At 44.9% G+C, this 10869-nt stretch overlaps 2 protein-coding genes across 2 annotated transcripts in view; one reads left to right on the forward strand and one right to left on the reverse strand.

Moving 5' to 3' along the window:
- LOC144542874 (nuclear factor 7, ovary-like) overlaps nt 1-10869 on the forward strand; it is a 443231-nt gene that overhangs the window by 111584 nt on the left and 320778 nt on the right. The window lies entirely within an intron of this gene.
- The window catches only part of LOC139930346 (semaphorin-6D-like), an 80565-nt gene that overhangs the window by 56338 nt on the left and 13358 nt on the right, over nt 1-10869 (reverse strand). Inside the window, exons 8-13 of the mRNA XM_078290515.1 lie at nt 10376-10465; nt 9493-9620; nt 8614-8742; nt 7947-8105; nt 2112-2285; nt 1232-1372 (exon numbers count right to left, since the gene is read on the reverse strand). Coding sequence (XP_078146641.1) covers nt 1232-1372; nt 2112-2285; nt 7947-8105; nt 8614-8742; nt 9493-9620; nt 10376-10465 — 821 coding nt within the window. The remainder of the gene's footprint in view (nt 1-1231; nt 1373-2111; nt 2286-7946; nt 8106-8613; nt 8743-9492; nt 9621-10375; nt 10466-10869) is intronic.

A 10869-nucleotide genomic window follows, 5' to 3' on the forward strand; every position in this document is an offset into this window, starting at 1 on the left:
TCTTTTTGTTAATATTAAACTCCAGTCATCTTCAGGCTTGGCATCCCCATGTCCCGCAGCACACGCTGGCTTTTACAATATTGATTATGTTCCTAATTAAGCTCCTCGTCTTAGAGTTTAAAACGATTCCCCTTTTTAATGTTTTGGTTGTTTGCCAGAATAAACACAATGACGGTGTTCAAACGTTTAGCCAAACTGAGCTGCTGAGGAACGCTGCTCATAATGTGAAATACAACGAACACTGCCGGGGACAAAGTAGTAGAAGTAATAGTAGCAGTAGTAGTAGTAGTAGTGGTAGGAGTAGTAGTAGTAGTAGTACCAGTACCAGTAGTAGTAGTAAGTGGTAGGAGTAGCAGTAGCAGTAGTAGGATTAGCAGTAGTAGTAGGAGTAGTAGGAGTAGTAGGAGTAGTAGTAGTAGTAGAAGTACCAGTAGCAGTAGTAGTAGTAGTAGTAGTAGTAGTAGTAGTGGTAGGAGTACCAGTAGCAGTAGTAGTAGTAGCAGTAGTAGTAGTAGTAGCAGTAGTAGTAGAAGTAATAGTAGTAGTAGTAGTAGTAGTAGTAGTAGTAGTAGTGGTAGGATTAGCAGTAGTAGTAGTAGTAGTAGTAGAAGTAGTAGTAGTAGTAGTAGGAGTAGTAGTAGTAGTAGTAGAAGTACCAGTAGCAGTAGTAGTAGTAGTAGTAGTAGTAGTAGTAGTAGTAGTAGTGGTAGGAGTAGTAGTAGTAGTAGTAGTAGTAGTAGTAGTAGTAGTAGTAGTAGTGGTAGGAGTAGTAGTAGTAGTAGTAGTGGTAGGAGTAGTAGTAGTAGTAGTAGTAGTGGTAGGAGTAGTAGTAGTAGAAGCAGTAGTAGTAGTAGTGATAGTAATAGTAATTATAAAAACACTAGTAATCTGTTGATGGTTTTATGTGTGCTGGTCATAGGTGTCATTAATGGGGCAGACAGGGAGATCAATTAACTCTATATCAGTCTAGTTTTCTGTTATCTTTTGGAGGCAAAGTTACTAACTTCCCTAAATTGACTAAAAGTCAGAGATTACATACACACACACACACACACACACACACACACACACACACACACACTGTTGACAGATGGCAGGTGCAGACCGGTTAGGGGAAAAAGTTGACTCATTCTGGCTAAATGTCATGTGACTTGCTGAAACCCATCACAGTTAGCCCCGGCCCCAGCAGAACCTGGTCCCACACACAGCTGGGACCCTGGTGTGGACTCACTGTTTACAGGCTCCATGCTGGGTGCAGCGGCTCAGCGGGACTCTGATCACACAGCTGCTGAAGGCCACGAACAAGGCATGATGGTCCTTATCCAGCTCCAGTCCCAGAACCCTCCTGTCCTCCTGACCCTGAACGTTACACCTGGACACAGACAGGGGGCAGAATATTATTATATTAACATGATAATGATATTAGTAACAATAATAATGATCATTTTAATGCTCAGCTCCAGTCCCTGAACCCTCCTGTCCTCTTAAAGCTGTACAGGAGAGGACAGGAGGCAGGTGACAGGAATCAGGCATGGGAATATTGATTTATTTCACTGAACATCTACAATTATCAATAATTATGACTTCAATAAAAATAGACGTATGAATTTAACATATTTTAGTTAGAGCCATGGCAATTTAATGTAGTAGTAGTAGCAGTAGTAGCAGTAGTAGTGTTACTATAACACAATAACAGTAGCTGCAGTAGTAGTGACATTAATAGTAGTAGTAGTAGTAGTAATAGTAGTAGTGGCAGAAGTAGTATTAGTATTATTATTAACAGTAGTGTAATGGTAGTAGATAGTACTAACAGCAATCATGCTTTTTTTGTATGTATGCAGAAATTATGCAGTCTATTGTATTAGTATTATAGTAGTATTAGCATAGTAGTATTAGCGTTTTAGTATTTTAGTATTATTATGAATATATTTGGTGGGGTTGTAGACATCGATGTCCTCCAGTGGATGCAGTATTAGCAGTAGTAACAGCAGTATTAGTGTTAGTATTATTATGAATATATTTGGTGGGGTTGTAGACATCGATGTCCTCTAGTGGATGCAGTATTAGCAGTAGTAACAGCAGTATTAATGTTAGTATTATTATGCACATACTTGGAGGGGTTGTAGACGTCGATGTCCTCCAGCAGCTGGGACCCGAAGCTGTCGTTGGGATGGGTGCTGGCCAGAACCTTCAGCACCCGGCCATCGTCCGAACCCAGGAACATGACGGTCCGGTCCTTATAGGGACCCGCCGAGACGTCCACCACGATCTGGGTCAGCTTGGCCCTGCGAGGCGTTAAAGACAGACTCAGTGAAAATACATCCTGACCAACCTTTGGAACCTTTGTTTTTCAAGAGAAACCTGGCGGAACAACAGTTCGCTCCACCAGCTCTCAAACACCCTCAGAAGAAAACGTACCTCTACCTCTTTCCTTAGCTCTTACTTTATTTACTTTATTTCTTTCCCTAGCTCATTGGGTAGAGCAAGGCACCAACACCAACACTACCAGGGTTTGGGGTTCAAGTCCCTGTGGAAGTCAGTGGGAAGAGCAAGGCACTAGTAACGCCAGTCGTCCAAACGTACCTGGGTTTGTATTTTTTAAGCAGGGGGGGGTTTGACTCCTACGGGGGTTTGGAGTCACGTTTGGACTTTAAAAACATTCTCCAAATGTCAGAAGTTAAAGGGGAAATTTGTTCCATTCAGTAGTTTGGTGTATTTTAGTTATTTATTTTGAGAACTCCCCATTGAAAGACTTTGACACTAAATTCCTGGTTCCATTTGGTAGTTTGTTGTATTTTTCTTCTTGGTGGATAACCGGCCAATCGTAGACGAGGTGACGTCACCTCCAGATATTTCCCAGCAGCTACAGTGGAGTTTGATATGAGAAAATGTTTCAGGATGTAAAACATCAGCGGTAAACGTCAGGTTTTGGTGTCAGTCCCTCAGAATCAAAGAGCGAGGGCTTCTTTCTAGAGCCGCCATTTTGCACCGAGAGACGTTCAACAATCATACAGGAGAGAAATCCATCGTAGAAGAGGAGAGAGACCAGTTTCTCCACCACAGGAGCAGGAGAGAGACCAGGGGCCAGTTGCATAAAGATAGACCTAGTCTTAGACTTAAATGTGACCTTAAGTCAAACTTGCTATAGACATTTATATTTACCTGTTCCTACAACTTCTTGATTGTTGTAGATCTCTAATGGCTTGTTTGTCTCTAAAGACTCGCTCTCTTCTTCAGGCTCTTTCCAAAAACCAAGGATTTGCCGTCTTTTATGAAACAGCTTCAGTATTTAAACCTCACATTCTGGCGGTTAGGCCGGCTCGTTGCCATAGCAACAAAGTTCTCAACTCAAGATTAGCCAGGAGGGAAGGTGGCTAACTTTCCTACCTAAAAAAATAAGTCAGTCGTAATATTTAATTAACAGATGGTCTTAATTAGCCTAGTCCAACCTGAGAATCTAAGACCAGTCTAAGGCTTAGACTAGTCTTAAACTAGCTTTATGCAACTGGCCCCAGAATGCAATGCAACAGCAACACAGCAACTCTCACTTTTTCACGAATAGGAAAACTCTCACTTTCTCGCTCTTACTATGCTATCATTATCGCTCTCACTGTATCACCCTCAGCTGAATGCAACAAGTTCAGGCTCGTTCTCTGGAGGTTGTCGAAAGGCATTCTGGGAAACGTAGGAAATCACTAACTGCAGTAGAAGCGGACGCGGCAGGTCGAGGGGAAAGTGGGTTCACCAGAAAAGTAAATTACAACACTTAATAGAATAACTCATGGAATGCCCTGAACATCACGGACTGAAGCTAGATAACAGCGTCAGAGGAGCGGAGGGCGGACTTCCCCTTTAAGGCCGGGCTCTCGGACATCCATCGCCTCCATCATTATCTGGGTCGGCTCGGCCCTCCGAGAGCCGAGACTGATTCATACACGGAATTAAGAGTCTCATTCCCATTCCGGGCCGGTAATTAGAATCCATCAGAAACTCATTCGAAATCTACAGACGCAGATTAAAAAGGTCAGAGCTGAGAGAGAGAGAGAGAGAGAGAGAGAGAGAGAGAGAGAGAGAGAGAGAGAGAGACGGATCTTCCGGGAGCCGACGGCTAATCAAAGCTAATATCGGCGATTATCCTCTCTCTAACCCTCCCTCTCTTTCATCCACCATCCCTCCTTCCTCTCCTCTCCTCCTTTCCTCTCATCCTTCCTTCTTCCCACCATCACTCAACATCAACCCCCCCCCCCGTCACTCCTTGCTTGAATGTATTTGAAATACGTATTTACTGAAGTATCAACAGTAAAAGTCCTCATTCTTTCAGAGAGTTAAATTATTGATTTGATTGATTTAACCTGTCAGAAGGATTTTAATGTTGTCGGTCTAACTGCTCCATATACTGTTGGGGAGTTTAAACTCTAACAATGCAACATATTTTATGAGCTTATCGTATGTTTTGCGTGTAAAACCTTATTCTGCAAAGTAACTAGTAACTCCAGCCGGCAGATAAATGTAGTGGAGGAAAAGAAGAAAGTCTCACAGAATGGAAATACTCAAGTAAAGTGCCAGAACCTCATAATTGTACTTAAGTACAGTACTTGAGGAAATGTACTTAGTTACTTTCCACCTACATTTTTATGTATTTTTGCCCATATCTGCTTGTAATGTCGGTGATCGAGGAACTGAAGCTAATTCTACTCTTCTTCTCATTCTAAGTCACTTGAGTTAAGATTATCCGCTAAATAGCTCCAATATAAATGTTTCCCAAGTTCCCATCGCAGCAGGAAGTGAGCGATGACTTGATTGGTTGGTTTTGGATCGTTGGCTTTGACATTTGACGCCGGTCTACAAATTGAAGCTAATTCTACTGTTGCACTTACTGTAAGTCACTCTGCATACGAGCGCTGGATAAATGTGTAAAAAAAAAAAAAGCAAAATGTACTAAATGAAATCATCCATCGCTTCACTAAATAATGAGCAGAGCAGCAGAGCGGAGAGGCTTCTGTCTGTTTCTACTGTTTTCTACTGCCTGCAGTGTTGTTCCTATTAGAAGAAGTGAATATGTAATGAATTGTACTTGGGGATACGGAAAACAGGCCCGTCACAGGAAGGTTAGAGAGTGGGCACCGGCTCCCAGCATGCATTTCACTGCCGGCGACGGGCAGGAAGTTGAACGTCAACAAAAAGGAGCGCAGGAATTTTCACATTATGAAATTACAGCACGGAAAAAAATCATATTAAAGCTTTGGAAACTGATGAAGACCTCATGGGCCTTCTCCGTTTTATTCTATTTTAATTTATTTTATTTCTTTCTGTTATTTATTGTATTCCATTTCATTGTATTCCTTCTTTTAGACGGTGTTCTTTTCTAGTTTTAAGTCTCTTTATCTCGTTTTACTGACTGATAAAAGTATTCTTCTTCTTCTTCTTCTTCTTCTATAGATTTCCACCCTGGTTGATTTGTGCCTCCTCCTTCACTCCCATCTTTGTTCCTTCCTTCTCTCCTTCCTCTCCTCCCTCTTTCCTCCCTCCCTCCTCTCATCAATCCTTCTTCCCTCCATCACTCCTCCCCTCACTCCTTGTTTCTTCTCCTCCTCTCATCCCTCCCTCTCTTTCATTCCTCCCTTCCATCTCTCCACTCATTCTTTTCTCTCTCTCTCCTCTTTTCCTCCTCTCCTCATCCTTCCCTCCCTGCCTTTTACCCTTCCCTCCTTCTTTCCTTCACTCCCTGCTTCCTTCCTCTCCTTCTGTCCTTCCCTGCTGTCTTTCCTCTTTCATCCTCTCCTTCCCTTCTCCTCTCTCTTTCATCCATCTCTCTTCTTCTTCTCTCATTTATTTCTGCCCCCATCCCTCCTCCTCTCCTCCCTCTTTCCTCTCCTCCCCTCCGTTCCTCCCTCCCTCCTCTCATCATTCCTTCTTCCCTCCATCACTCCTCCCCTCACTCTTTGTTTCTTCTCCTCCTCTCATCCCTCCCTCTTTCATTCCTCCCTTCCATCTCTCCACTCATTCTTCTCTCTCTCTCTCCTCTTTTCCTCCTCTCCTCATCCTTCCCTCCCTGCCTTTCACCCTTCCCTCCTTCTTTCCTTCACTCCCTGCTTCCTTCCTCTCCTTCTGTCCTTCCCTGCTGTCTTTCCTCTTCATCCTCTCCTTCCCTTCTCCTCTCTCTTTCATCCATCTCTCTTCTTCTTCTCTCATTTATTTCTGCCCCCATCCCTCCTCCTCTCCTCCCTCTTTCCTCTCCTCCCCTCCGTTCCTCCCTCCCTCCTCTCATCATTCCTTCTTCCCTCCATCACTCCTCCCCTCACTCTTTGTTTCTTCTCGTCCTCTCATCCCTCCCTCTCTTTCATTCCTCCCTTCCATCTCTCCACTCATTCTTCTCTCTCTCTCTCTCCTCTTTTCCTCCTCTCCTCATCCTTCCCTCCCTGCCTTTCACCCTTCCCTCCTTCTTTCCTTCACTCCCTGCTTCCTTCCTCTCCTTCTGTCCTTCCCTGCTGTCTTTCCTCTTTCATCCATCTCTCTTCTTCTTCTCTCATTTATTTCTGCCCCCATCCCTCCTCCTCTCCTTCCCTCCCTCATCCCTCCTTCTCCTTCATCCTTCTTTACATCCCTCCATCTCTCCTCTCCTCCCTCTCTCTCTCTAGTCTATCTTGTCTTCTCCCCAGCATCCTGTCTGCTTCTTGGGGTGAAGCCAGCAGGGTGTGTGTGTGTGTGTGTGTGTGTGTGTGTGTGTGTGTGTGTGTTCATGCGCGCATGCATTAGGGTGTAACCAAGTTTGTTTCGATCGGTGTGTGTCCATTTGCATGTATGTGGGCGGTTGCATCGGTGTTCGTATATTTTTCACACACACACACACACACACACATGCACACACACACACACACACACACACACACACTCACACACACACCTCAGACCCTGGTGAAATGTCATGTGGTCTGCTGTGATATTAACAACACTCTGCTGTCTGCTTCACGCTGAGTCACAGCAGCTTTGAGCTTCAGCCGGTTCAGATGGAGGAGGAGGAAGAGGAGGAGGAGAGAGGAGGAGGAGAGAGAGGAGGAGGAGGAGAGAGAGAGGAGGAGGAAGAGGAGAAGCAGGAGGAGAGAGAGGAGGAGGAGGAGAGGAGGAAGAGTAGGAGAGAAGAGGAGGAAGAGGAGAAGCAGGAGGAGAAGAGAGGAGGAGGAAGAAGAGAGAGGAGGAGGAAGAGGAGAAGCAGGAGAGAGAGAGAGGAGAGGAGGAAGAGGAGAAGGAGGAGGAGAGAGAGGAGGAGGAGGAGGAGGAAGAGGAGGGAGGGGGGGGAGGAAGAGGAGGAGGAGAGAGAGAGGAAGAGAAGCAGGAGGAGAGAGAGGAGGAGGAGGAGGAGGAAGAGGAGGGGAGGGAGGGAGGGAAGAGGAAGAGGAGAGAAGAGGAGGAAGAGGAGAAGCAGGAGGAGAGAGAGAGGAGGAGGAGGAGAAGAGGAGGGGGGGGAGGAGGAAGAGGAGGAGGAGAGAAGAGGAGGAAGAGGAGAAGCAGGAGGAGAGAGAGGAGGAGGAAGAGGAGAAGCAGGAGGAGAGAGAGGAGGAGGAGGAGGAAGAGGAGGGAGGGAGGAGGAGGAAGGAGGAGGGAGGGAGGAGGAGGAGGAAGAGGAGGAGGGGGGAGGAGGAAATGTATTTCATTTCTTGAAAAATTCCAGAAACGTCGTAATAAGTGTAGAGCTAGAGATTACAATGATAAAAAAAAAGTAAAAAAAGACAAAACAACACTGTGTCTAATCAGTTAAAACCAGAGCATTCAGATAAGTGAAGCGTGTGATCGACTTTCTGAAGTTTCTTGATTTTTGGGACGCGCTGTCGCTCGTTCCTCTCCACTGACATCAACAGTCAGTTCTGTCATTTCCCTCTATATCCCTCTGTGTGTGTGTGTGTGTGTGTGTGTGTGTGTGTGTGTGTGTGTGTGTGTGTGTGTGTCACCTGCTGGACGTCCTGGTGAAGCAGGGCCGGTCGTTGACGGAGGGAACGGCTTCGTCCATCAGAGGGAACGACTTGATGAACGTCAGCGTGTCGTCCGGGAACTGAACCGACGACTTGTAGTCCGCCGCCGGGCCGTCGCCCGCACACGACCCGGGCCTGAGCATCATGGGAAAAAACATTCAGCCATTTTGTTTGACTGTGTAGAAGATTTTGAAGTGCAATCATGAACAGCAATAAAGCTTTACTTACTTTTATTAATTACTAATTGTTTACTAATACTTTTATTGATTCATTCAGCTTCAAACTGACCAATCACAAGCCAAGCAGGACTTGTAAACAACAGTTGCTGCAACTTTATCTAACATGATGGACTCGTCTGTCTCTTCTTCTGTGGTGTTCAGACCAGTTCAGAACACATGAAGAAACAGCTGAATATGAGCATCAGTCCAGACATATTTCTTTTCATATGAAAAATGGATATTAATTATTTTGGCTGGTAAAAATATATATATATATATTTTTTGTTTGTTTACCAGACCATGGCAGGTTATTTCAGACTCTGGTTATGTCTGTTTCATCCCTTTGTTTCTACTTGTTTAAACTCATTATGCATTTCAACAGTAACTGATACACACTAAGCTCCGCCCCCGGGCCCGGCGTGTCACCTGGGGCGGGCACCTGCTCGTCAGGCACCGGCGTCCAGGACGAGTCGCTGGTCCTCTGCTCCTTAAACTTCCCGTTGAACACTTTCTCTATGTCGTCCATGTAGAAAGCACAAACTGCTGAGCCGGGGATACTGAGAGAGAGAGAGAGGGAGAGAGAGAGAGAGAGAGAGAGAGAGAGAGAGAGAGAGACAGAGAGACAGACAGAGAGAGAGAGAGAGAGAGACAGAGAGAGAGAGAGACAGAGAGAGAGAGAGAGAGAGCGAGAGAGAGAGACAGAGAGAGAGACAGAGAGACAGAGAGAGAGAGAGAGAGAGAGAGAGAGAGAGACAGAGAGAGAGAGACAGATAGAGAGAGAGAGAGAGAAAGAGAGACAGAGAGAGAGAGAGACAGACAGAGAGAGAGACAGAGAGAGAGAGAGAGACAGACAGAGAGAGAGATAGAGAGAGAGAGAGAGAGACAGACAAGAGAGACAGAGACAGATAGAGGGAGAGAGAGAGAGACAGACAGAGAGAGAGAGATAGAAAGAGAGAGAGAGAGAGAGAGAGAGAGAGAGAGAGACAGACAGAGAGACAGACAGACAGAGACAGAGAGACAGATAGAGAGAGAGAGAGAGAGAGAGAGAGAGAGAGAGAGAGACAGACAGACAGACAGACAGGAAGTCAGTAGCAGTGATGTCACCAGCTGTAAGGAAACAGAATGTGAACTGAACATCTTCTGAAAACTAATTCAAACTCCTGAAGCTGAACTGCAGTTTGAAACTAAAATGACTAAAACTAAAACTAAAATTTGTAATCAGCAAAGTGATTCATTATTATTATTGAGAGTGAGATTATTTATATTTACTCCCTTTCTGTCACTCTCACACACACACACACACACACCTGTTGGCCTGTGTGGTGAACACTCCCACCACCGCGGGCCGCTGGTTGATCTGCAGCACGTTGGTGAGCGACTGCAGAACATCGAAGTAGAAGAAGGAATCACCAGGAACTGAACAGTTTAACCGAGCCTGCAGAGAAATACACTGTTAGTGTGTGTGTGTGTGTGTGTGTGTGTGTGTGTGTGTGTGTGTGTGTGTGTGTGAATGCGGAAGTGTGTCATCACAAGTCGTAAACACTGCAGTGAATCCACAGGTGTCGGCAGTCAAGATAATAAAAATCTAAATTATCACTTATTTTCACAGTAGAGGCGGGGACTCGAGTCACATGACTTGGACTCGAGTCACATGACTTGGACTCGAGTCACAGTTTTAATCACTTGAGACTCGACTTGATGCATGAAGAGAAGACTTGAGACTTGACTTGACTTGGGTTCTGGTGACTTGGGACTTGACTCTGACTTGTACTTTGATGACTTGAAAAGGTTTCTAAAGTCTTGACTTGAGATCTTGTGTTTGTGTAAATGACTTAGATTGAAAGTGATGAGATTTGTTCCAGCGGACGACTGAATTTAAATTCTGTTTTCTGAATTTGTATGGAATGATTGAATTTATTGAAGTTGAAACTGATTATAGAAATCAAACTCATGATGCTCTTACCAAGTTTTTATCCTATTAAAACATATTGCATTGAAAAGTCCTAGATATTTAGTTTTCTTTAAGATATTAAATTGATACTGGACTCTTGATTTGTTCTGACTTGACTTGCTGTTCTACATTTAGACTTGAGACTTGACTTTAATGACATGGACTTGACTTGGTGATCTACATTTAGACTTGGGAGTTGATTTACTTTAAGAAAAAGGCTAAAAACACGGTGAAGTCACCTTGAGGAAGGAAGTCCAGTATCGCTCCAGAACTCTGGGAGAACCGCCGTTATCGTTCTTACAGACTCTGGCCACCCGGGAAAACACCACCTGGAGAGAGAGAGAGAGGGAGGGAGAGAGAGAAGGAGAGAGAGAGAGAGAGAGAGAGAGAGAGAGAGAGAGAGAGAGGAATGTTGAAGAAAAGGCGAGAAGAAAGACGAAAACAGAAGAGAGTAAAAGCGAGTAAGTCATATGAAGAGTGGGAGACCGAGCAAGGGATGGATGAGTGGAGAGCAAGAGAGAGAGGGAGAGAGGGAGAGAGAGAGAGAGGGAGAGAGAGCAAGACAGAGAGAGAGAGAGAGATAGAGAGAGGGAGAGAGAGAGAGAGAGAGAGAGGGAGAGAGAGATGGAGAGAGAGCGAGACAGAGAGAGGGAGAGAGAGAGAGACAGAGAGGAGAGAGAGATAGAGAGAGGGAGAGACTTAGCAAAGTGAGAGAAGAAAAGCACTTTCATCA

This window comes from Centroberyx gerrardi, chromosome 19 (assembly GCF_048128805.1).
Source record: "Centroberyx gerrardi isolate f3 chromosome 19, fCenGer3.hap1.cur.20231027, whole genome shotgun sequence".
Classification (NCBI taxonomy): domain Eukaryota; kingdom Metazoa; phylum Chordata; class Actinopteri; order Beryciformes; family Berycidae; genus Centroberyx; species Centroberyx gerrardi.